We start from the raw sequence: 27,464 nt of genomic DNA on the forward strand, positions 1-27,464 counted from the left end.
AAGCAATGCTGCATGGTTACTGACAGCCAATCAGCATCCAGCTCACAGAGCGGCCATTGACATGGAATGCTCGCCCAGGTGCAAGTGCCTGTGTTTCGCGAAGCTTGCCGGGAGATATAGTTTTGTACGCGCTCAGAAAGTATTGGGCGCTCCTGCGCGCGGACTCCATCTCCCGACATGCATTGGAGCGGTTACCGCCCTGCGCTTTCCGCACTGCATTCCGGGACATGTAGTCCTGACAGGCTACGTACCTGACGTATGGCGCATGGCTTTAGCTGCGGCGGTGTGAGAGCTAGTCAGTCGTCCCCGGACACAGGGTCACAGTCCCGGCCGGTAGGGAACCGGGCCATGGCGGCCAAATAATACAAAATAATCCCATTATAATCATCTGTGTGACTGTGTATAATAATATATTACTGACTGTGAATAATATAATTACTGACTGTGTGTGACTGAATAATATATTATTACTGGCTGTGTGACTGTGAATAATATATTATTACTGACTGTGTGTGACTGTGAATAATATATTATTACTGGCTGTGTGACTGTGTATAATACATTATTACTGACTGTGTGACTGTGAATAATATATTATTACTGACTGTGTGACTGTGAATAATATATTATTACTGACTGTGTGACTGTGAATAATATATTATTACTGACTGTGTGACTGTGAAAAAAAATATTTTTATTGACAGTGACTGTGAATAATATATTATTACTGACTGAGTGACTGTGAATAATATATTATTACTGACTGTGTGTGACTGTGAATAATATATTATTACTGACTGTGTGTGACTGTGTATAATATATTATTACTGACTGTGTGACTGTGTATAATATATTATTACTGACTGTGTGACTGTGTATAATATATTATTACTGACTGTGTGTGACTGTGTATAATATATTATTACTGACTGTGTGTGACTGTGTATAATATATTATTACTGACTGTGTGTGACTGTGTATAATATATTATTACTGACTGTGTGTGACTGTGTATAATATATTATTACTGACTGTGTGTGACTGTGTATAATATATTATTACTGACTGTGTGTGACTGTGTATAATATATTATTACTGACTGTGTGTGACTGTGTATAATATATTATTACTGACTGTGTGTGACTGTGTATAATATATTATTACTGACTGTGTGTGACTGTGTATAATATATTATTACTGACTGTGTGTGACTGTGTATAATATATTATTACTGACTGTGTGTGACTGTGTATAATATATTATTACTGACTGTGTGACTGTGTATAATATATTATTACTGACTGTGTGACTGTGTATAATATATTATTACTGACTGTGTGACTGTGTATAATATATTACTGACTGTGTGTGACTGTGTATAATATATTATTACCGACTGTGACTGTGAATAATATATTACTGACTGTGTGACTGTGAATAATATATTATTACTGACTGTGTGACTGTGAATAATATATTACTGACTGTGTGTGACTGTGAATAATATATTACTGACTGTGTGTGACTGTGTATAATATATTATTACTGACTGTGACTGAATAATATATTATTACTGACTGTGTGTGACTGTGAATATTATATTATTACTGACTGTGTGACTGTGTATAATATATTATTAGTGACTGTATGTGACTGTGAATAATATATTATTACTGACTGTGACTGTGTATAATATATTATTACTGACTGTGTGACTGTGTATAATATATTATTACTGACTGTGTGACTGTGTATAATATATTATTACTGACTGTGTGACTGTGAATAATATATTATTACTGACTGTGAATAATATATTATTACTGACTGAATAATATATTATTACTGACTGTGTGTGACTGTGAATAATATATTATTACTGACTGTGTGACTGTGAATAATATATTATTACTGACTGTGTGTGACTGTGTATAATACATTATTACTGACTGTGTGACTGTGAATAATATATTATTACTGACTGTGTGACTGTGAATAATATATTATTACTGACTGTGTGACTGTGAATAATATATTATTACTGACTGTGTGACTGTGAATAATATATTATTACTGACTGTGTGACTGTGAATAATATATTATTACTGACTGTGTGTGACTGTGTATAATATATTATTACTGACTGTGTGACTGTGAATAATATATTATTACTGACTGTGTGACTGTGAATAATATATTATTACTGACTGAGTGACTGTGAATAATATATTATTACTGACTGAGTGACTGAATAATATATTATTACTGACTGTGTGACTGTGAATAATATATTATTACTGACTGTGTGTGACTGTGTATAATATATTATTACTGACTGTGTGTGACTGTGTATAATGTATTATTACTGACTGTGTGACTGTGTATAATATATTATTACTGACTGTGTGTGACTGTGTATAATATATTATTACTGACTGTGTGTGACTGTATAATATATTCTTACTGACTGTGTGACTGTGAATAATATATTCTTACTGACTGTGTGACTGTGTATAATATATTATTACTGACTGTGTGACTGTGTATAATATATTATTACTGACTGTGTGACTGTGTATAATATATTATTACTGACTTTGTGACTGTGTATAATATATTATTACTGACTGTGTGACTGTGTATAATATATTATTACTGACTGTGTGTGACTGTGTATAATATATTATTACTGACTGTGACTGTGAATAATATATTATTACTGACTGTGACTGTGAATAATATATTATTACTGACTGTGTGACTGTGTATAATATATTGTTACTGACTGTGTGTGACTGTGTATAATATATTGTTACTGACTGTGTGTGACTGTGTATAATATATTATTACTGACTGTGTGACTGTGAATAATATATTACTGACTGTGGGACTGTGTATAATATATTATTACTGACTGTGTATAATATATTATTACTGACTGTGTATAATATATTATTACTGACTGTGTATAATATATTATTACTGACTTTGTATAATATATTATTACTGACTGTGTGACTGTGTATAATATATTATTACTGACTGTGTATAATATATTATTACTGACTGTGTGACTGTGAATAATATATTACTGACTGTGTGACTGTGTATAATATATTATTACTGACTGTGACTGTGAATAATATATTATTACTGACTGTGTGTGACTGTGTATAATACATTATTACTGACTGTGTGACTGTGAATAATATATTATTACTGACTGTGTGTGACTGTGTATAATACATTATTACTGACTGTGTGACTGTGAATAATATATTATTACTGACTGTGTGACTGTGAATAATATATTATTACTGACTGTGTGACTGTGAATAATATATTATTACTGACTGAGTGACTGTGAATAATATATTATTACTGACTGAGTGACTGTGAATAATATATTATTACTGACTGAGTGACTGTGAATAATATATTATTACTGACTGTGTGTGACTGTGTATAATATATTATTACTGACTGTGTGACTGTGTATAATATATTATTACTGACTGTGTGTGACTGTGTATAATATATTATTACTGACTGTGTGTGACTGTGTATAATATATTATTACTGACTGTGTGTGACTGTATAATATATTCTTACTGACTGTGTGACTGTGAATAATATATTCTTACTGACTGTGTGACTGTGTATAATATATTATTACTGACTGTGTGACTGTGTATAATATATTATTACTGACTGTGTGACTGTGTATAATATATTATTACTGACTTTGTGACTGTGTATAATATATTATTACTGACTGTGTGACTGTGTATAATATATTATTACTGACTGTGTGTGACTGTGTATAATATATTATTACTGACTGTGACTGTGAATAATATATTATTACTGACTGTGACTGTGAATAATATATTATTACTGACTGTGTGACTGTGTATAATATATTATTACTGACTGTGTGTGACTGTGTATAATATATTGTTACTGACTGTGTGTGACTGTGTATAATATATTATTACTGACTGTGTGACTGTGAATAATATATTATTACTGACTGTGGGACTGTGTATAATATATTATTACTGACTGTGTATAATATATTATTACTGACTGTGTATAATATATTATTACTGACTGTGTATAATATATTATTACTGACTTTGTATAATATATTATTACTGACTTTGTATAATATATTATTACTGACTGTGTATAATATATTATTACTGACTGTGTGACTGTGTATAATATATTATTACTGACTGTGTATAATATATTATTACTGACTGTGTGACTGAATAATATATTACTGACTGTGTGACTGTGTATAATATATTATTACTGACTGTGTGTGACTGTGTATAATATATTATTACTGACTGTGTGACTGTGTATAATATATTATTACTGACTGTGTGACTGTGTATAATATATTATTACTGACTGTGTGACTGTGAATAATATATTATTACTGACTGTGTGACTGTGAATAATATATTATTACTGACTGTGTGACTGTGAATAATATATTATTACTGACTGTGTGACTGTGAATAATATATTATTACTGACTGTGTGACTGTGAATAATATATTATTACTGACTGTGTGACTGTGAATAATATATTATTACTGACTGTGTATGACTGTGAATATTATATTATTACTGACTGTGTGACTGTGAATAATATATTATTACTGACTGTGTGACTGTGAATAATATATTATTACTGACTGTGTGTGACTGTGAATATTATATTATTACTGACTGTGTGTGACTGTGTATAATATATTATTACTGACTGTGTGTGACTATGAATAATATATTATTACTGACTGTGTGTGACTGAATAATATATTATTACTGACTGTGTGTGACTGTGAATAATATATTATTACTGACTGTGTGTGACTGTGAATAATCTATTATTACTGACTGTGTGACTGTGAATAATATATCATTACTGACTGTGTGACTGTGAATAATATATCATTACTGACTGTGTGACTGTGTATAATATATTATTACTGTCTATATTAATATTTACTGAGATTACTGTGAATAATCTGTTATTACTGGCTATATAACTTTATTACTATGTAAATAATTATATATTACTGTCTATATCTATATATGACTATATTACTGTGTGTATCTCTATATGACTGTCTATATCTATATATGACTGTATGGTACTGTGAATAATCTGTTATTACTGCCTATATTAATATATTTCTCTTTAAATCCATCTATTACCGTGTATACAGAGCTCCCTGTTTGAATATCCCTCTATTACTGTGTATACAGAACTCCATATCTGTATATCTCTATTACTGTGTATACAAAGCTAACTGTCTGCATATCTATATATTACTGTGTATATCCCTCGATTACTGTGTATACAGATCTCCCGTCTGAATATATAATACTGTATATATCCCTCTATTACTGCTATTACTGTGTATACAGAGCTCCCTGTCTGAATATCTATATAATACTGTATATATCCCTCTATTACTGCTATTACTGTGTATACAGAGCTCCCTGTCTGAATATCTATATAATACTGTGTATATCCCTCTATTACTGCTATTACTGTGTATACAGAGCTCCCTGTCTGAATATCTATATAATACTGTGTATATCCCTCTATTACTGCTATTACTGTGTATACAGAGCTCCCTGTCTGAATATCTATATAATACTGTATATATCCCTATTACTGTGTATACAGAGCTCCCTGTGTGTATATCCCTCTATTACTGTGTATACAGAGCTCCCTGTGTGTATATCCCTCTATTACTGTGTATACAGAGCTCCCTGTGTGTATATCCCTCTTTTACTGTGTATACAGAGCTCCCTGTGTGTATATCCCTCTTTTACTGTGTATACAGAGCTTCCTGTCTGAATAGCTATATAATACTATGTATATCCCTCTATTACTGTGTATGCAGAATTCCCTGTCTGTATATCCCTCTATTACTGTGTATATTCAGAGCTCCCTGTGTGTATATCCCTCTATTACTGTGTATTCGGAGCTCCCTGTCTCTATATCCCTCTATTACTGTGTATTCAGAGCTCCCTGTGTGTATATCCCTCTATTACTGTGTATACAGAGCTCCCTGTGTGTATATCCCTCTTTTACTGTGTATACAGAGCTTCCTGTCTGAATAGCTATATAATACTATGTATATCCCTCTATTACTGTGTATGCAGAATTCCCTGTCTTTATATCCCTCTTACTGTGTATATCCCTCTGCTACTGTGTATACAGAGCTCCCTGTCTGAATATTTATATAATACTGTGTATATTTATTTACTTATTTATAAAATATGTTACCAGGAAGGATACATTGAGAGTTGTCCTGGGTCTACAAAACATTGCATTGATACAATCGGGTACAATACAATACAAAACCAATATTAATACACAATATATACAAAATGTAACATGGAACAGGTAGGAAGTATATAATCATCCATGACAGGGGCATTCTGTTTTGAGAAATGTAGAGTGGGATCTCTTAAAGGATTTTAGGCCTCGGGAAGATTTGAAAGTGTGCGGGAGGTCGTTCTATACTTTCGGTGCTCTGTAGGAAAAGGAGGATCACTCTGTGTGTATATCCTTCTATTATTGTGTGTGTGTGTATATATATTTATATGTATATGTGTGTGTTGTACTACATATATTCATTTAAGTTCTACATATTGTAGGCAGCAATTTACCTTGTATCTTGTGTGCGTCTCTGTATTATTTTGCATATAGAGCTGTCTGTGTACACTGTATGTGGGGCTATACAGTCCAGCATTAGTAATATTGTGTATATGGCTGTGTAGCTCTGTAGAGGGTGCTGTGCGCAGTCCGCTCTTTGTTGCTCTGTATAGAGCGCTTCCTGTGCCTTCATTGCTTTGTGTGCAGGGCTGCATGTGCGCCTTTTGTATTTTTACTGTATATGGAATACTTCATAATTCTGTGTACAAGGCGGCATACGTGGTGGAGAGAAATGGTATCATGGGACTCAATAGGACTGGTTCTCTAGTAGCTAGGGGCAAACGTTTTTTAAGGGTTCTCTAAGCACCATAACCACCACAACTCAGGGGCAGGTTAGCCCAGCACTCGCTGCCCGTCATTCACTGGACATGTTTGATAATGAGGAATTGAACTTTGGGATTATTTGCGCCTTGGTTTTGTCAGACCTCTCACATGGCTTATTAAAATGAATATGGGACCGTGCCTCTGCAAATCCCAACCACTACAATAGCTGTTGGTCATGGTACATGGTGCCTTCTAAGCTATGTATCATTATAAGGACTGGTATAGGAGGTCCTTTGTTTAAAAGGTTGGTGGAACCGACTAACGTCGTTGATGTATTCTGGAGCTGCACGCTCTGGACCACTGGAGAGCACTTGTCTTGAAGAGCTGGATGTTGGGAAGGGAAAATATTGTATTCTCTCTGGTTTGCCGCTAACCAGTGTAGTGTTAAAATGAAATAAAGATCATTGATGCTCAGATTGTTGCAGAGAACTATACAATCCTTAACCCGGGTCTCTGCATCGGAATAGGTGTCTTTCGGCCGGTATTGCTTCCTATAAGTCACTGTGATGCCAAAATGTTGGGGGCAATTGTTTTTGGTGTGTGTTTTATTTGTGTCGCCGTTTAAAAAAATAAATAATAAAATTGTTTGTTTTTTTTAAAATTTATTTTTATTCTTCTTTCCTGTCCTTTGGGTTTAAGTGAGCTGTGTTCGAGCGTCCAGTCCTTTTGTCCTTGAGGCAGGCTATTGTGGTAACTTCAAGGTGGCCATTTGATATAGATATGAATGTCACGGGCATACAGTGCTGGAGTACATTGGCAAGCTGAAAACCTACAGATATATATACACACACACACGAGAGTAAAAAACAAAAATGACACCAATTCTCACGCTGAACTCTGCTTTATATCCTGTTTCCAAAAATGAAGGGAGATGACTATCTCCTTAACAACCCCTGTCTGTGATTGTGGCCTGCTAGGGTTTGATTTAAGCTTGGTTGTGGCTGAAACATTACATAAAGCACCAGTGTTTGGCCATTATGGTTGGCCTTCTTGTTATGTTTTATTGGTGGATCTGTAGGTAATGGTTCCTGCCTGCTGTTCAGTGCTTATATGCAAGATTTTACCTAGTGCACTGGGAGGGGATCTTCATAGAATAATGGTATATTCTCTGCGTAGAAAGTTTGCTTAATCAAATATAGTAGATGCCTCATGTTCTGTAGGATGTTACCATCATTCATTTATATCATGTGTACATCAATAACCGTATAGGATGAGATTTGATTGCAACTGGATTCGAAAAGGGACTCGGGGTTGGTTTTCCCCACTTTGGAATTTGTATTTGTTTTGTTTGTAAAATCAACAGCAGCAACAGTTGTGTCAAAGCTTAGAATTGTAATAAAGGTGTTTTCTTATTTCAGCAAATGACTGGGTAACTATGTAATTTGTCAGACTGGGGGTGTTCACTGTACTGAATGTTTGCTTTTTGGGTTTCTGTTCCTGCTAATTATTGACTATACTGAGCATTGTGGACTACTGACACGGCAATGGCAGATTTAAGTTCAAGGCTGCTGATGGTGGTATAGCAGAGGTGTTTTTTGTTTTTTTTAAATGGGGGGGGGGGGGGTCGATGTCTTGTCATATTTTCCCCACAACATTAGGAACGAGAATTCTACATGCCATCTCACTCCTGTCCCATGTCCTCACTGTGGTATGGGGCAAGTAAAATGTAAATGGCAAATAAGAGCCATTGCAGCCAAGATGGGTCATACAGGAGTGAGGGGGTACGCAGTCCTCTCATTCCTAATGTTGGGGAGGCATTTTGTAAGATGGGGGGGTATTTTGAAATTCCCTTCGCCAGATCCCTGCCCATAGCCTTGTTGTTGTTGTTGTCATTTATATAAGGCCAACTTATTCTGCAGAGCTTTACAATGTTAAAAGAGTAGAGTAAAGCAGAGTTTTTTGTTTTTAAATTCTTTATTTTAGGTGTGCAGTGTTAAATACAAGCTTTTGTAATGACATAGTGACTTATGACAAGAGGTAGAACCACAATGTTTAGACAGATAAGGTCTAGATATGCTGCACATTTTTTTTTTTTTTTAAAGAAAACAGGCTTATTCTCAGTAAGGCAGTATATGAGCTGTGAAGAAACATAGACATGTAAGTTGCCAAGTGATTCAACTAGAGATTAAGAAAAGTAAAAGTAAACATGCTGAGCCTATGAGTAACTCAATCTAGTTTTTGTAAAAGTTCCACTGGGTATGAACACAAACGAGGGTAAGATAAGGAAACAGATTCACTGGGAACACTTTATAGTACGGGCACATAACATGAAACAACTAAGATCTGCACTATTAAACAGGATGGTGTGAAGATTTCGGTCAGCATAGGATCATCCAATACCACTAGCAGGTCTCAGGCAGTCCCTCTCCCCTCCTACTTTAAGGTCACCTCTTGTTCTCCCAAATGTCCCTGATGATAGCCAGGTTTCATGTAGATGGTCAGAGGGAGGGTTGCATGCTGCCTTCCTCTGTGTCTTGCCTTGAACGGGACGCAGTGGTGCCCTTTTGCTGCATGAGAGTGAGGTTGTTGTATAGACCCCACGAGTATTCGGTGAGGCTCTGTGTGGCAGGGCTCTCCTCCGGCTTTGCTGCACCTGCAGCATTAGGCCACGGACTTTGGTGTCCATTTCTCTTCCCTTCCCTGGGCAGATTGGTTTAGGCAGTGTGCGTCGCGGGCGGTGGACTCTCATTGGCTTGTGTGTCATAGTCAGAGAGGCAGCACTTCGATGGGCTCTTAGCCCAGGCGGGCGTTTAGCAGCATGGGTAAGCGCTCGTGTTTTAGGATCGCTTGGGGGAGGCCCACAGCGCTGCGTCTGCTGGGTCTTTTTTGTTTCCTGCTTCTGTTCCTGGAAACCAGACCTCGTACGTTGTTGCAGCTTTAGCCAAAAGTTTTCAAATATTTTGTCTAGCCGTTGCAGGACGGTGTCCGTGTGGCTGCTGTGAGGAGTATGCTGATTCTGTGCGTCTGTCTCAGAGTCTGCCGCCATCTTGAGTGTACGGGAAGCCGCCAGGATTTAGCAAGAGGTGAGTGTGGTAATGGTCGCCGAGGGTCAACCAGTGGGGACTGGGTTATCCCCCACCAGTCCAGAGGGGACTGGGATATCCCCCACCAGTCCAGAGGGGGGTAGGAGTGGAGCTTATCCGCAAGGCATCTTTAGAGAGGGGAAATCGGCCGCCTTCCCCCAGCTCTGTTGCCCGCAGGCCGCAGTGCTCGTCCGCGGCAACCCGCTCGCCTGTATGCTCAAGTAGGGGGTCTGTGGAATCGGTCAGTATGGCATGGTTTCGTTGCTTTCAGGGTGTTGGTTGAGGGGGGATCCCCCAAAGATTATCAAGTCGTGCGGGAGCTCACGCGGTATGCGTCCGCTCAGCTCGAGGTCTTGGCTCCGCCCCCTTTTTGTTTTTTTAAAAAATATTTTTCTTCAAAAGCTGAAATTCCCTGATCATTTTTTTCACTCTGTGTTTTGTGCTACTCCTTTATCATTGTAAACATGACCATTGGTCCCATGCCTCTCAGCCAGTCCAGTTAAAGGGGAGTTGTGATCTGTAGTTCCATCTTGTACAGAGCACAATACCGAGCGTCTAGTCAGGTACAGGGATTTAAAAGGACACTACAAGGTGCAATTGAATCCATTGTAAAGAAAATGCATTTAACCCCTTAAGGACCAAACTTCTGGAATAAAAGGGAATCATGACATGTCAGACAAAAAAAAAAGCTCCCAGATGTACTGCAAATCTGTAAGCTCTACTCAACCATAAAGTTGCTGAAAGCTGTGAGCCAATGTAGATGTCCCAGGAGTTATTCAGGAAGTGTTAGAGCACAGTGTGTATACTTGGCAGGGTCTCTCTCTCTGTATTGCACAATCTGGGCAAACCCCCCTCCTTTATGTTAGGGGGCTGTCTCTCTCTCTCTCTCTCTCTCTCTCTCTCTCTCTCTCTCTCAATTGCACAATCTGAGTGAGCCCTCCTCCTTTATGTTAGGGGGGTGTCTCTCTCTCTCTCTCTCTCTCTCTCTCTTTCTCTCTTTCCGAATTGCACAATCTGAGTGAGCCTTCCTCCTCCTTTATGTTAGGGGGGTGTCTCTCTCTCTCTCTCTCTCTCTCTCTCTCTCTCTCTCTCTCTTCTCTCTCTCTCTCTCTCTCTCTCTCTCTCTCTCTCTCTCTCTCCTCTCTCTCTCTCTCTCTCTCTCTCTCTCTCTCTCTCTCTCTCTCTCTCTCTCTCCGAATTGCACAATCTGAGCGAGCCCTCCTCCTTTATGTTAGAGGGTGGCTGTCTGTCTCTGTAGCAGTCTGTCACATGCTGCATGTTTGTACATACCCAGAATTCCTGGCTAAGTGTAACCCTTGCTTGGCCATGGCTCACGGCTGCTCTGATGTGTCTCACACACTCAAACAATAGCCAGGCCGCTGTCCACCCTGGACTGTCCTGCAGGATGTTATGGAATCCATTCCAGCTCTCCAGCTTTTTAATGCAAACCAGCTGAGTGCCCCCTTCCTCCACTTCTCGCCTCGTGGCTTTCTCTGCCAGATAATCGGTTAATGGTTTGTGCTATTTCCATAACCCTCCCCTCTTGCTTCACAGTTCAGCTTGGGACAGGGATGGTATGTTCCCTATACAGGCAGTGCAGACAACAAGGGATAGGGTAACCGCTTGAAGCTATGTCTCTGCCTAATCCTGCAGACAGATTGTTCCACGCGCCGTGCCAGCTGGGAGACTTTTGTCTGCTTGCTTTTAATTAAGCCGTGTAACCATTGCTCTGTTCTCAGGATCTCTCACCTCTTCTCGCTCTCTCTTGCAGATCTCCGTGACGTGTATGTATGGCCCCATGTATCAGCCATTCCAGATTAGACAGGTCAGTATAACACCAGTTCTAGAACCCTTCCCAGCATTTCCAATAACCGCCTCCACCAGAGGCAATCGGCCCAGATCTTGTATTATTAACTTATCGCTCTCTGCCTTCTTTTCGAGCCAGAACAAGCCCTGATGTTCCTTGCCAGACTGCAGACACTGAAACCAGTTTGATAGGTTTAAATTTGCCAGCTGGTCTGTAAGCTTGGCTGCCTTGCTCCCTGCAGATCTAGCTGCGGTGTCACACGGCACGTTCCATAACTGGTCTTTGCACCTTTGCTCACTTGGGCCAAAAGCAGCGATAATCCCTTCTGCCGTACTCCATCATGCCTGTTCTGGTGTGCTAGGCATTTCATCTTTGATTTGCTGTGTCCCTCCAATCTGTCTTGACGTTGTTACTGAAAAGCAGACTTAGATTTATTGCTATTAAACAGGTCTGTGCAGAGATTAAGGTTTTATTGCTTTGTGGAAGCTGTGCCTTGTAGATGACTCACATTTATTGCGGTAATGTCTGTGTGTGTGTTTCTCTGTTTCTATGAATTTTCTATTCCAGGGCAGTTTGTTTTTTGGGATTTGATTTACCCTATTTCTATCCTTTGTTTTTATAGATGGCACTGTGCCCACGTGTCCCATTATACTATGAATTCAGCCGTGGCACAGTAAGTTGGAGGGGGGTTGCACATCTAATGCATTCCACTCTCTGCTGGCTCTTTATATACAAAGTCTCTGACATTTTCCAGCCTCTGTGTGTGATCACTTTGTTAGGGAATAATTTGTTGATGGATTGGATTTGATCCAGGGTGAGACTTTATGAAGCCATTTTCAGTTTGTCCCTCCTCAGGTCCTGTGTTGTGCCCATGTGACGTGCGTGTCTCTGTTATGATAGAATTTTCTTCTCTTAGGTTATGAAGTAAAGTAACATCGGCAGAAGTTTCTGGACCTAGGTATGTTATTTACCTGTGTCAGTGAGGGGCTACTGTCCTCTGTATTTCCACTCTTTATGTTTGTTTTTTTCTTTTTAGCCCTCACTGTCCCTGGATCCCACTCACCTTTCACCATGCTGCGAAGGAGCCTGTTACTGAGGAAGGGAGCCTTGTCTCCTTTCCATCCGTCATTCTTACCGGCATGTGCCCGATCCACGTCTGCCACTGACCACATCGAACTGGCACGAGAGAGATCCAAAACAGTCACTTCCTTCTACAACCAGTCTAGCATCGATATTGCTGCAGAGAAGGTACCCAAATAAGCTGCTGGGAACAGACTGTGCCTGTGCTGCACTACTGGAACAGCAGGGTGGCATAGTGTTAGCTATTCCATATTATCCACCCACTGTGACATTCTGCTATTCCAGTACTTTACAGTACTCGAATAGCCGAGGGTAATGGTGTATGGATAATGTGTAGGATGCAGTATTGGAATAGCAGAGGGTAATGGTGTATGGATAATGTGTAGGACGCAGTATTGGAATAGCAGAGGGTAATAGTGTATGGATAATGTGTAGGAGGCTGTACTGGAATAGCAGAGGGTAATGGTGTATGGATAATGTGTAGGACGCAGTACTGGAATAGCAGAGGGTAATGGTGTATGGATAATGTGTAGGATGCAGTATTGGAATAGCAGAGGGTAATAGTGTATGGATAATGTGTAGGACGCAGTATTGGAATAGTAGAGGGTAATAGTGTATGGATAATGTGTAGGACGCAGTACTGGAATAGCAGAGGGTAATGGTGTATGGATAATGTGTAGGACGCAGTATTGGAATAGCAGAGGGTAATAGTGTATGGATAATGTGTAGGACGCAGTATTGGAATAGCAGAGGGTAATGGTGTATGGATAATGTGTAGGACGCAGTATTGGAATAGCAGAGGGTAATGGTGTATGGATAATGTGTAGGACGCAGTATTGGAATAGCAGAGGGTAATGGTGTATGGATAATGTGTAGGACGCAGTATTGGAATAGCAGAGGGTAATGGTGTATGGATAATGTGTAGGACGCAGTATTGGAATAGCAGAGGGTAATAGTGTATGGATAATGTGTAGGACGCAGTATTGGAATAGCAGAGGGTAATAGTGTATGGATAATGTGTAGGATGCAGTACTGGAATAGCAGAGGGTAATGGTGTATGGATAATGTGTGCGAGGCAGGCAGTACTGGAATAGCAGAGGGTAATGGTGTATGAATAATGTGTAGGACGCAGTACTGGAATTGCAGAGGGTAATGGTGTATGGATAATGGTGTATGGATAATGGTATAATGAGAAAAATGACTGGGACATAGCAATACCAGGGTACTCTTTATATAGAAAAGACAGGGGAGGCAAGAAAGGGGGAGGGGTGGCCCTGTATGTAAAGGATAGCATAAAATCTAGCCTAATAAAGGTTAGTGAGGCGAACATAGAGTCCGTTTGGGTTACGTTAGAATTTGGTAATCACACAGTAACTCGTGTAGGTGTGATTTATAGGCCCCCAGGACAAATTGAAGAGTTAGATAATCTACTAGTTGAAGAAATAGCTAAAATGACAATGAAGGGGGAAGTTATCATCATGGGTGACTTTAATCTTCCTGATGTGAATTGGAAAACAAAAATAGCTACTTGTGCCAGGAGCACACATATTCTAAACTCCCTACTGGGATTGTCTCTAAAACAAGTCGTTGAGGAGCCAACTCGTAAAGAGGCCATACTAGATTTAGTGTTTGGAGATTTGGTATCAGATATTACTGTAGGTGAAAGTTTAGGATCCAGTGATCATCAGTCAGTGTGGTTTAATATAAGAACAGTGACTGAGTCACACCACACAAAAACAAAAGTTTTAGACTTTAGAAAAACAGACTTTTCTAAAATTAGAATATGTGTAAAGGAGTCATTATCAGACTGGAGCAATTTAAATGGAGTCCAAAAGAAATGGGATTATTTAAAAGCTGCACTACTGAAGGCAACGGAAAATTGCATTAGGCTTGTCAGTAAAAGCAAAAAATTCAAGAAACCACTGTGGTACTCCGCAGATGTGGCCAAAATAGTAAAAAACAAAAAGTTAGCATTTAGTAATTATAAAAAAACCCAGAGTGAGGAAGACAGAATGACCTATAAGAGTAAGCAGAAAGAGGCTAAGCAAGTTATAAGAGCTTCCAAATCACACACAGAAGAGAAAATGGCACAGTCAGTAAAAAAGGGAGACAAAACTTTTTTTAGATACATAAATGAGAAAAGAAAAGTAAAACAAGGATTAGTTAGATTAAAAACAAAAGAAGGAAGGTGTGTAGAGGAGGATAAAGGTCTAGCTGACTGCCTCAATTAATATTTTTGTTCGGTATTTACAGATGAAAATGAAGGAAAGGGACCTCAGTTAAGAAAAAGGATAAATGAGTCATTTATTACATGGGAGTTTACAGAGGAAGAGGTTCTATTTCAACTCTCAAAAGTAAAGACAAATAAGTCAATGGGACCTGATGGAATACACCCAAAGCTATTAAAAGAGCTTAGTGGTGTACTAGCAAAGCCATTAACAGATTTATTTAACCAATCATTGATAACAGGAGTAGTCCCAGAAGATTGGAAGTTAGCGAATGTTGTGCCCATTCACAAGAAAGGTAATAGGGAGGAGTCGGGCAACTATAGGCCAGTAAGCCTTACTTCAGTAGTGGGGAAAGTGATGGAAACCATGTGAAAGGATAGGATTGTTGAACATCTAAAAACACATGGATTTCAAGATCAGAGACAACATGGGTTTACTTCAGGGAGATCATGCCAAACTAATCTTATTGATTTTTTTGATTGGGTAACTAAAATTATAGATCAGGGTGGTGCAGTAGACATTGCTTACCTAGATTTCAGTAAGGCTTTTGACACTGTTGCACATTAGAAGGCTTATCAATAAACTACAATCTTTGAGTTTGGATTCCAATATTGTTGAATGGGTAAGGCAGTGGCTGAGTGACAGGCAACAGAGGGTTGTAGTCAATGGAGTATATTCAAAGCTTGGGCTTGTCACCAGTGGGGTACCTCAGGGATCTGTACTTGGACCCATTCTCTTTAATATTTTTATTAGTGATATTGCAGAAGGTCTTGATGGTAAGGTGTGTCTTTTTGCGGATGATACTAAGATATGTAACAGGGTTGATGTTCAAGGAGGGATAAGCCAAATGGAAAATGATTTAGGTAAACTAGAAAAATGGTCAGAGTTGTGGCAACTGACATTTAATGTGGATAAGTGCAAGATAATGCATCTTGGACGTAAAAACCCAAGGGCAGAGTACAGAATATTTGATAGAGTCCTAACCTCAACATCTGAGGAAAGGGATTTAGGGGTGATTATTTCTGATGACTTAAAGGTAGGCAGTCAATGTAATAGAGCAGCAGGAAATGCTAGCAGAATGCTGGGTTGTATAGGGAGAGGTATTAGCAGTAGAAAGAGGGAAGTGCTCATGCCATTGTACAGAACACTGGTGAGACCTCACTTGGAGTACTGTACACAGTACTGGAGACCCTATCTTCAGAAGGATATTGATACCTTAGAGAGAGTTCAGAGAAGGGCTACTAAACTGGTTCATGGATTGCAGGATAAAACTTACCAGGAAAGGTTAAAGGATCTTAACATGTATAGCTTGGAGGAAAGACGAGACAGGGGGGATATGATAGAAACATTTAAATACATAAAGGGAATCAACACAGTAAAGGAGGAGACTATATTTAAACGAAGAAAAACTACCACAACAAGAGGACATAGTCTTAAATTAGAGGGACAAAGGTTTAAAAATAATATCAGGAAGTATTACTTTACTGAGAGGGTAGTGGATGCATGGAATAGCCTTCCAGCTGAAGTGGTAGAGGTTAACACAGTAAAGGAGTTTAAGCATGCGTGGGATAGGCATAAGGCTATCCTAACTATAAGATAAGGCCAGGGACTAATGAAAGTATTTAGAAAACTGGGCAGACTAGATGGGCCGAATGGTTCTTATCTGCCGTCACATTCTATGTTTCTATGTTTCTATGTGTAGGACGCAGTACTGGAATAGCAGAGGGTAATGGTGTATGGATAATGTGTAGGAGGCAGTACTGGAATAGCAGAGGGTAATGGTGTATGGATAATGTGTAGGACGCAGTATTGGAATAGCAGAGGGTAATAGTGTATGGATAATGTGTAGGACGCAGTATTGGAATAGCCGAGGGTAATAGTGTATGGATAATGTGTAGGACGCAGTATTGGAATAGCAGAGGGTAATAGTGTATGGATAATGTGTAGGACGCAGTATTGGAATAGCAGAGGGTAATAGTGTATGGACAATGTGTAGGACGCAGTATTGGAATAGCAGAGGGTAATAGTGTATGGATAATGTGTAGGACACAGTATTGGAATAGCAGAGGGTAATAGTGTATGGATAATGTGTAGGACGCAGTACTGGAATAGCAGAGGGTAATGGTGTATGGATAATGTCAAGGACGCAGTATTGGAATAGCAGAGGGTAATGGTGTATGGATAATGTGTAGGACGCAGTACTGGAATAGCAGATGGTAATAGTGTATGGATAATGTGTAGGACGCAGTATTGGAATAGCAGAGGGTAATGGTGTATGGATAATGTGTAGGACGCAGTATTGGAATAGCAGAGGGTAATAGTGTATGGATAATGTGTAGGACGCAGTATTGGAATAGCAGAGGGTAATGGTGTATGGATAATGTCTAGGACGCAGTATTGGAATAGCAGAGGGTAATGGTGTATGGATAATGTGTAGGACGCAGTATTGGTATAGCAGAGGGTAATGGTGTATGGATAATGTGTAGGACGCAGTACTGGAATAGCAGAGGGTAATGGTGTATGGATAATGTCTAGGACGCAGTATTGGAATAGCAGAGGGTAATGGTGTATGGATAATGTGTAGGACGCAGTACTGTAATACCAGAGGGTAATGGTGTATGGATAATGTGTAGGACACAGTACTGGAATAGCAGAGGGTAATAGTGTATGGATAATGTGTAGGATGCAGTACTGGAATAGCAGAGGGTAATCGAATGCTATTAATGGCATGTGAGCCAGCTGTGTAATATGATGAGTTAAAAGCTGTATTGTTGGTTCTAGGTTAAGGCTTTATTGTAATGGAACATTGAAACATTTACCCATGTGTGACTTTATTTTATTTTTTTCCTCTCCCAAGGTTTCTGTTCGTCTCACTCCAACCACCATGCTTTATTCGGGAAGATCTCAGGATGGCAGCCACATCTTGGTGAGTCTAACAGTTATGGCTATTTTTTTCTTCTGTCCTGTTTGGTTTTCCTACATGAAACGCCCGTTTAATCGTGCCCAATATTCTCTCTTTTGCAGAAGAGTGCTCGATATTTGCATAAGGAACTTCCTGTCCGCATCGCTCACCGGATTAAAGGTTTTCGGAGCCTCCCCTTCATAATTGGCTGTAACCCCACGATCTTACATGTGGTATGTTCTTACCTTTGGGCATTTCGTATTCCTGGAGGCTGCGAGCCACAGGGAAGGGGGCTTAATAGGGTGTCAGACGGCTACTAATATCTGTCTTTCTCCAACCAACAGCACGAACTCTACATCCGTGCTTTCCAGAAGCTGAGTGAGTTTCCTTCGGTGAGTGGGGATACCAGTAGAGTACAGTCATATTGAAGTTGTGCTTGCTAACATTTTTAGGCTCCTCATTCAGAATACAATACTGAAACTTGGACCTGCAATAGATAATTTTACATGAAACCAGTGACTGCTGCCTCTAGCAACACTGAAACGTCAACCTGTAATCAAAAGTGACATCATATGGCTGTTGTCTAAAGTTATTACATTAAATAATATCTGAAGATGTGTTAGCAGTGAGGAACAATTGATACAGCTTGCTCTCACACCGTCTAATGTATTAAATTGGATGTCTCTCCCTACAGATCACTGACCACGAGACGGAGAGTCAGTACTGCAAGCTGGTGAGACAGTTGCTTGATGACCACAAAGACGTAGTGACTCAGCTGGCAGAGGGTTTGAGAGAGAGCAGGAAGCATATTCAGGTACTTGTCCCATGATTACAGGGGAGCACAGTGTTTGTTATTAACTCCCTGACTCTGGTAGAGGGATTGTAACCTAGCCGGGGACTGTTACCCTTTTACTCCATATGGGCTGCGATTGCGCTTCCCTTCTGTAACACCTGCGTCGTCCTTTTCCTGCAGGATGAGAAACTGATTCGCTTATTCCTGGATAAAACGCTCACATCGCGGCTGGGTATCCGAATGTTGGCGACACATCACCTCTCTCTACATGAGGATAGGGTAATTAACCCAGCATTGCAGCCCCATCTGTATTGTTCTCAGCCACAATTTCAGAATATTTTCATGTGACTCTCCATTATCTTCTATTTACTTTGCAGCCAGATTTTGTGGGCATTATCTGCACCCGCCTCTCACCCAAGAAAATAATCGAGAAATGGGTAGACTTTGCCCGGTAAGCTATGAGTCCCACTATCCCTTCTTTTATATGTGTCTGCCCCTAGCTAGGAGGGCTGTATGTACTCTTTTATATAGTCAGAAAGGGCTTGCTTGAGAGTGGGCGGGATACTTTTTTTTATTTTTTATACATGGATTGTAAACTCAATGCAACACAGATTAATATGCTATCGATAATACCGTGCCAGTTACAGAGGCGTCCAGTGGGAATGAGAGCAGGACTAAACGTCAACATTTAGTTACCAAGATCTAATTATTAACATAATTAAACGTAATGAAAAAATGGTGTTTGCGTCCGGAAGATGTCAGTCTGTTATTGTTACTATTTGAAGAATATCTCTTATCACGGAACAAGCCGCCTAATGACACAGAAGGTGTAAATCCCTTATTTTGGCTTGGATGGTGGTAGAACATTCAACTGAAACATTGTAGGCTGGAAAAGTATTTCTGCTGCAGTAATAAGATCATGAATTTCCCGTGCTGTGTCTAGCCGTGCATGGTTTATTTATTAATATGTCACAGGGCAGGTTATTATCTTCTATGTGTAAGTTCTGTGTGCCAACGTCATCCCTTTAACGAGCATTCTCCATTCTACAGACGCCTGTGTGAACATAAGTATGGGAATGCCCCTCGTGTCCGCATTAACGGCCATGTTGCAGCTCGTTTTCCGTTCATTCCCATGCCGTTAGATTACATCCTTCCTGAACTGCTAAAAAACTCCATGAGGTAAGTAGACCTTTTGGTAATTTGAATGGCTTCTCACTCTCTTTCTTAATGTGACCTTCTTTCTTTTCCTTAGAGCCACAATGGAGAGCCATATTGATACTCCTTACAATGTTCCTGACATCTCCATCACCATTGCCAACAATGACATTGATCTTATAATCCGGTGAGAACTGAAGTACCACTGGCTTTAATTCCATTATTATATATTTCTCCCCCCCCCCCCCCCATAATAATTGTCTGGAAAGCTTACCTGCTTGTTGCCAAAATATTCGCTATTCACATTTTACGCTGGTTTTTATTGCTAAACTGGATGCTATGGAAACCATTTGATGCTTTTAGTCTGTGCATTGCGATACATGGTACATTTTCTATTAAGGTGATAAGGTTACTGCCAAACCTTTAATTTACATGTTGTGTCACTGGGCAGGGAGAGTGCTTTAAAAGTTTATATTTTACATGCGCTTCCTCTTTCCACCAGGATCTCTGATCGAGGTGGGGGAATACCGCATGATCACTTGGAGAGAGTTATGAATTACCATTTCACAACAGCTGAGACCAGCACTCAGGACCCCCGCATCAATCCCATCTTTGGGAATATGGTGGACATGGTGAACAGTGGCCAGTCCGGTCCGATGCATGGGTGAGTTTGGGTGGTATTTCTGGGAAGTCAGCAATATATAATAATTATTTATTTACCCTTTTTGTGTCCTTTTAGATTCGGGTTTGGACTCCCCACTTCCCGAGCATATGCTGAATACCTGGGAGGATCGCTCAGCATCCAGTCCCTGCAGGGGATTGGTACTGATGTCTACCTGCGGCTCAAGCATATTGATGGCAAAGAAGAGAGTTTCCGTGTCTGAGAGAGGCCAAAAGGACTGTTCTAGTAACTCCTTCAAAGCTGGGGACTACAGCAGTGAAGGAGTTAACAGTACCAATGACGCAAGCCCCAATGGTTCATGGGACACTTACCGTGCAAGCCCAACATTTTACTTCTCAAATCATCAGATTTTTGTTTTGGGGATTCCAAAGATCTGCTATTCTTTGGTTCCTCTTTGAGAACTCAGAAGATGATCTTATCTCCCTTGGATGTATTGAGAATGAGTTAAAACCTTGGTTCCCCAACAAGAATAAATATTTTGCATGTTAATCCTCTTCACATGATACCAAGGCTCTTGTTCGAAAAGATTAACCCCTGACAGGCACCAGCAGGGAGGGGGATATTTAGCTTATCAGACTGCCCCTGGGTTTCAGAGTGGCAGTTTGTTGTAAGAATTCCTGACTGCCTTAAAGGCCGCTGGTTATTGCCTCTTAGGGATACCTGCGGCTCAGACCACGACTAGAGACATGAGAACAATTATTACTTACCTTTCCAAAACGCCAATATCTGAATGGATGACCTTACATGGTGTGGAATGATGGACCGTTCAGAGGATCAATGCAATCTCTGCACTCAATGGATTAATTTAACGAATTGATTGAATTAAACTCCGCTCTTATTGTGGTCCATTCCACAACACCCAAATTGTCTGAAGGTGTTTGGGAAGGGGGGGGGGGGGGAGTGGGTACCATTTGCTGGGGCCTGTAGCAGTAAACGGGTTATATACGCACTTATATGTATCTTGCTTCGATTTTGATTTGTGACGTTCCAACAAAACTTAAGAGATTATTCTCCACACTTTGTATTCAGTAAGCACTTAAAGCTACGTCCTCTGGACAGCAAGGCTATGGATGTCACATCACTGATGCCACTGCATTCTTGAGATTGAAGCTGACCCAATGGACTCTAATCTACGGCAGTGTTTTGTGATCCAAAGTATATCATTGCAGTGCATATATATGGCCACTAGATGTCACTGTTAATACATTATCACTGTCAAAAATATGGTTGTATGAAGACAGCAGGTTACGGGTGATTATTTTATTGTTTTTTTGTTTTTTTTGGAGCAAGTCACATTTCAAAGAATAGGTTATCTTGCTTAGCACGAAAAAACAAAACTCCTGTCTGTCTGTGCAGCAGTCGTCCAATTCTGTGGCCCTTGCTTCTCTCACCAACTGGTTATATCTCAGGACTCTGCGCTCTGAAAAAGGCATTTAATGTGTTTGGAAAGACCCTGCGATATGACTTTAGCTGGCTAAATTTCACTTGTGATGGAGGTTCTGAAAGAATATTTGAGCTCTGTTTGATAAAGCACTCAACTGGGCAGTTAGTGAGTCCTTCACGGGGCTGACTGGATTTATTACAAGCCAGGATCAATTCTAACTTGGGCCAGTTATCTGTTTTTTTGTTGTTTTTTTTTTTCTCAATCTGCCGTTTCACAGCTGGGACTACGAGGAATTCTATTTTCGTGGTTTAACTTCACCCCATTTCTGTAACCTATGCAGAAGAGATTTAGATTGGATTCCAGCTCCAGGGGACGGGGTTTATACAGATTGTCACTGGAAGTTGAGACTCTTTAGGTTGTCTTCTGATTAATCTCACAGATTGAATTATACTAGATATTTTAAGATTGTGGTACACAAGGTAAGAATCAAGCTATAGTGTACAAGGCGGGTTTGAAGGCTGCGTGTTACGGTGGCGGTCACGCTGTGTGTGTTTTTCAATGTATTTTATAAACCAATGATCCAACGTGACTTTCAAAGCGACAATCATGTGATCTATGTATGGAAACCCTCTCCGCTAAGGGATTTCTCAATGTTAATTTCCTCACTGATGCTGCCATTCCTTTCTGACTTTGTTCTTTTGCAGTAATATTGCGTGCTGTTTTTAATTTTGACATTTTTTCTCCCCCCTCCTTAAAAAATAAATAAATGTAACTGCCTGTCCATAGCAGGTAGAAAACGGTTACTTGTTTGTATTCATTGAAGAAGGCTGTACCTTATTGGGGGGGGGGGGGGTGCTGATGTCTCTTTTGGGAAATCGTTGTGTTTAATTAGAATACTTGTAATGTATGAGCCTCCAGAACTCAAAATGATATGGACTACTACTCCCCTGGTGCTTTGCCACCATTAATCTTGTAATGGCATTATGGGAGATGCAGTCCACAACATCTGGAGTACCTGCTTGAGAGTGTTTGTCATTTGCTCTATGACCTCTGCTACCAACTAGTAGAGACAAAAAGGGAATTAGGGGCACATTTGGAGCATGCATTTTGCAGGAATGGTGCTGCTGTAGTGCATTGTGAAGTAGGGTGGGCTTACCACAATATGGCCATATGGTGGAACTGAATCCCCGTATTTGTTAGAATGGATACCTGAGGAATAAAGAAAATACAATTAGTCATTGTCAGAGGGATTCATATTACCTCACAGTAGCAAACACTACTTCATAACACTATAGTGCTCCCCCCTCCCTCCCCCGTTTCCCTCGGTGAGCATTTGAAAAGTGAGTTTTCCTTACACTTCTTCCCATGCTGCGGCTGAAATCCTCTAGATTGATGATCTCAGCCAATCCAAGGCTTCCCCATGGAGGTAATAAAATCCTTTACAGGGAATTGAACCCAGAATTGTTCATGTTATTTTACTGAAACCTATATTTTAATAAATACTGGTTTGTGTGGTGTGGAAAATAAAATGTAGAATTCCACATCTCTTTATGCTGGGCATCTTGACCTCCTGCCAGTCATTGTTATAGGCTGCGGCGGTCCGCACAGAGAGACGAGAAACTGTGAGGTCTATTCACTAGACGTCAAATATTAACTAAGCGGCTGCTTGTATCAGGGTTGTTACAATTCGTCTGTTTTAATTTATTCGGCTATTCATAAAAGGCAAATTCAGTTATTTCAGCAAGATTTTCACTCTATTCGGTTGAAGTTCAGTTATGTTTCAAAGTCAGCCCATCTTTATATAATATGGGTGATTTATCTATTCACAAACATTGGCAATCGAATTGCAGCTGTCATTTGTTGCAATTCCTCTAATATAGACCTGGAGAATTGCCCCTAAATCTCTGATCTCCTAGTTTGTTTTTAGCGTAGAAATTCTGAAATATTTCAGTTGCTGCTCTAAAATCACTCACACTAAGCCAGAGCCTTTTTAAAGTTGCAGAGACTCATTCCGATTGATTCTGTTACCATTTGGTTCTTGGAGAATACTGTGAACATACGGATTTTAACAACCAAATGCAGGAGAATCAATCCAACTGAATTTGGTTTTTAATTCCTCCTCTTCATTGGCAATGTAATGTAATTTTGCTAAATATTTAATAGAAAACAGAGCATCACATGAAAAAGGGATTCTAGAGGCAACCAGACTGCTTCATTTCAATGCCATGTCCCTGTCATTTTAACCCCTTAAGGACCAAACTTCTGGAATAAAAGGGAATCGTGACATGTCACACATGTCGTGTGTCCTTAAGGGGTTAAAGGGACACTGTAGGCTCATAAACAACTTTAGGTTAATGAAGCAGTTTTGGTATATAGATCATGTCCGTGTACCGTCATTAATCAGTTACCTGCCATTAAATCACTTTGTTTATACAGCCCAAGCCTCACCTCCCTGCATGTGACTTCCACAGCCTTTCTAAACACTTCCTGTAAAGAAATAGTGTTTATATTTATTTTATTTCACAGTCTGTTTAATTTAGAATCTCTTTCTCTGGCCTTCTAGGCCCTGCAAGAACCTCCAGTTTGTGATTTAAGTTCAAGCTACAGAGCAGGGGATTAAAACCTCTAAAGCAAGTTAACATCGGATTGCAAAATGAAAGTTTTTTTTATGCAGGCTGTGTGAGTCACAGCCAGGGGAGGTGTGGCTAGGGCTGCATAAACCAAAGCAAAAGTGATTTAACTCCTTAAATGGCAGAGAATTGAGCAGTGAGACTGCAGGGCTGTGATCTGTACACCAAAACTGCTTAATTAAGCTAAAGTTGTTTTTGTGACTATAGTGTCCCTCTAACCCTGCAGCTGAAAACGTTGATATGCTGCCTGGGGGGAGGATGCTCACCTAAACTGTGACTTGGATAGTATGGTGTTTTGAATACACATTTATATTCATAACACAATAGTGTTTCTTTAACACAAAAAATAGGCAATTTTCAGTGTATTCAGTGGTGTAAATATTAAAAATGTAACAGTTCTGCTACTTTGATACCTTGATTAATCACGTTCTCCCCCACCCCATTTTTATATTGTGATCTTCTAAACTGCCAGGAGAAAGAAGTAGCACTTTGACCCCTTAAGGACACATGACATGTGTGGCATGTCATGATTCCCTTTTATTCCAGAAGTTTGGTCCTTAAGGGGTTAAAGGAGATACTGAGTAGTCAGATGTGCATTACCTCAATTTGACACCGAATCATCGAGTCCCACACATTCCGTATCCGCTATATTTTGTTTATGGATTTGGAAGCTGTATATTCTGCCATTATATTTCCGGGTAATAAATGTCTGCATATATTAAGTGCTGGACTACCATTTTTATTATTCTGCCACTTTTCAGATATATATATATATATATATATATATAAAAAAAAAAAGCAAAGCGCTGGTCACAAACACACACAGAAGGGTTAGTCTTGTGCTAGAAACACAATGTATGATTTATAGTGTGCAACACAAAAGGTCATAGGTCACATGGTATGGTAGACATTTTAATTTTGGAAAACGATGTCACAAAATATTACAGATCGACTTTACAGAACCGTTTATGCTGCCGATGTGCAGATTGCTATGAGCTTACGCTCTAACCTAGGGTCACGCGTTAGACGACAATTCGTCGATGGGCTCTTTACACTTAGTGGATTGGGCAAAGTTCTTCAAACATGTCCTCTTACACCGTTTATCTGAACAATGTGAAACTTGGCACAAACATCCAGTCACGTGTGTTCTACAATGGTTGTTCAAACAATTCTTTCTCAATGCATTGTGTGATCCGAGTGTGTCAGAACTCAACTGGACTGTGCTGCCAGTTATTTATCTTTAATATACAGTAAACAAAAAACAAAAGCAATGACTAGCACATGAGATTAGGTTTTCAGTGGTGTAAATTCCATAAAAGTGACCATTCTCCAGTTATTAAAAATAGAATGGAGTGTAATACACAACGTGTCACTAGAGTCTCTACTTGGCTATTATTTATTTATTTTACTATTCATATTTCCTCATTCTAGATTTTCTCCTGATAGTGGCTAAAGGAAATGAACCACTAATGGATTTTAAATTAATTAGTTCACAGAAGCAAGTTTAGACATAACTATAAACCATTCAGAAGATAAGATTTTGAATCACGTGTCTCCCTGGTGTTTTGTTTTTTATCTTTTTTGCGCCAATCAAAAATTTTAAAGGACAGTTAGAGATTTTTTTTATACCCTGTATAACTCGCTCAACATGGGGAAAAAAAACTGGGAACATCTTCTATTTTAACTCTTAGACAGCCAGTGAGCGATTTTTGGGAATACCTTATGTAGCGGACCCTGGGTAACACAGCTGGTTACTAACGCTAACAGAATAAAGAGACCCATTTTCCCTAGTAACTGGAGGGCACACAGTTCCAGGGGTACAACACCACTTTATTGGCCACACTGCTTTACACTTTCCCCATTCAAGGGGATGGAACACAGGTAACATACAATGTCCCTTCCCGGGGTCGCCCAATGTAACCAGAACTTCCATGCCTTTGTCCCCCTGTTCCTGCCATGCAATGCCGCCTCCCAGGGGCCTGTGCGTGTCACAGGACTCTGGTCCCTTTGTCTCCAGTTCCCACCACCCAACTACAGGGTTTCCAACTTCCCGTGATAGGGGGTCTTCTTCCCATCAGCCTCTGTGCCTGGGAGTCCCAGTCCTTGAAGCTTCCCGCCTCTGTGGCTCCCAGCCACAGAAAGCCCGCCAAAACGCCATTGTTCCCACCAATCTCAGGGATCCCCCCCGAATGGTAACTGCCTCCGTTCGCAGGATCCCTGGGTGAAACCAGGCAAGGGAAGTGTCTCCGTTCGGGACGCAAATGCTCCCCCTGGCCGCCATCTGTCTATACTAACGGTGGCCGGCCAGGGGAGCATTCATTAATTACTTCCCTTGCTGTTTCACACTTAAGTTTCAAGTTGTCAACGTTCTAATTCATTGGTATGCCGGTATTTCAGAAGTGTGTAGTAGCTTGTATGTCACGCCTGCCTTTTCCGCTTGTAGTCTGCGTGGGCCCCATTTGTAGGGGATAGCTTGATCCCGTAGTAGTTGTGTGACCTGCCGAAATGATTTCCTCCACTGAATAGTGTGTCTGGAATAGTCTCTCTAAAATGCTAGTTGTGCCCCTTCAAACGGCACTGTGGGAGAGTCTCTCGTAGCCCCCATAAGTATTCCTCGGTCAGAGTCCCTTACAAATTTTATCAGGACATCGCTAGCTCCTACTTGTGGCGTAGAGGTCACCCTGGAGAGCCTAAAGCAGGAGTCA

At 39.9% G+C, this 27,464-nt stretch overlaps 1 protein-coding gene across 9 annotated transcripts; it reads left to right on the forward strand.

Annotated features, from left to right (window-relative positions):
- Positions 1-244: 244 nt before the first annotated feature.
- Positions 245-21,591, forward strand: BCKDK (branched chain keto acid dehydrogenase kinase). 9 transcript variants are annotated; one of them, XM_063430800.1, is made up of 16 exons: positions 11,288-11,612; positions 11,870-11,923; positions 12,044-12,353; positions 12,528-12,578; positions 12,822-12,863; positions 12,942-13,153; positions 18,071-18,139; positions 18,238-18,348; positions 18,460-18,507; positions 18,810-18,929; positions 19,089-19,187; positions 19,286-19,359; positions 19,959-20,087; positions 20,161-20,250; positions 20,566-20,727; positions 20,803-21,591. In XM_063430800.1, the coding sequence occupies exons 6-16, from the start codon at positions 12,977-12,979 to the stop codon at positions 20,945-20,947; spliced, it is 1,224 nt and encodes a 407-aa protein (XP_063286870.1). In that variant the 5' UTR covers positions 11,288-11,612; positions 11,870-11,923; positions 12,044-12,353; positions 12,528-12,578; positions 12,822-12,863; positions 12,942-12,976; the 3' UTR covers positions 20,948-21,591. The 9 variants fall into 9 exon arrangements, with proteins under 9 accessions (XP_063286865.1, XP_063286871.1, XP_063286873.1 ...); XM_063430795.1 differs by lacking the exons at positions 11,288-11,612; positions 12,044-12,353 and adding an exon at positions 245-333; XM_063430796.1 differs by lacking the exon at positions 12,044-12,353.
- The last annotated feature ends 5,873 nt before the right edge of the window (positions 21,592-27,464 follow it).

Source organism: Pelobates fuscus, chromosome 8, assembly GCF_036172605.1.
Source record: "Pelobates fuscus isolate aPelFus1 chromosome 8, aPelFus1.pri, whole genome shotgun sequence".
Taxonomy (NCBI): domain Eukaryota; kingdom Metazoa; phylum Chordata; class Amphibia; order Anura; family Pelobatidae; genus Pelobates; species Pelobates fuscus.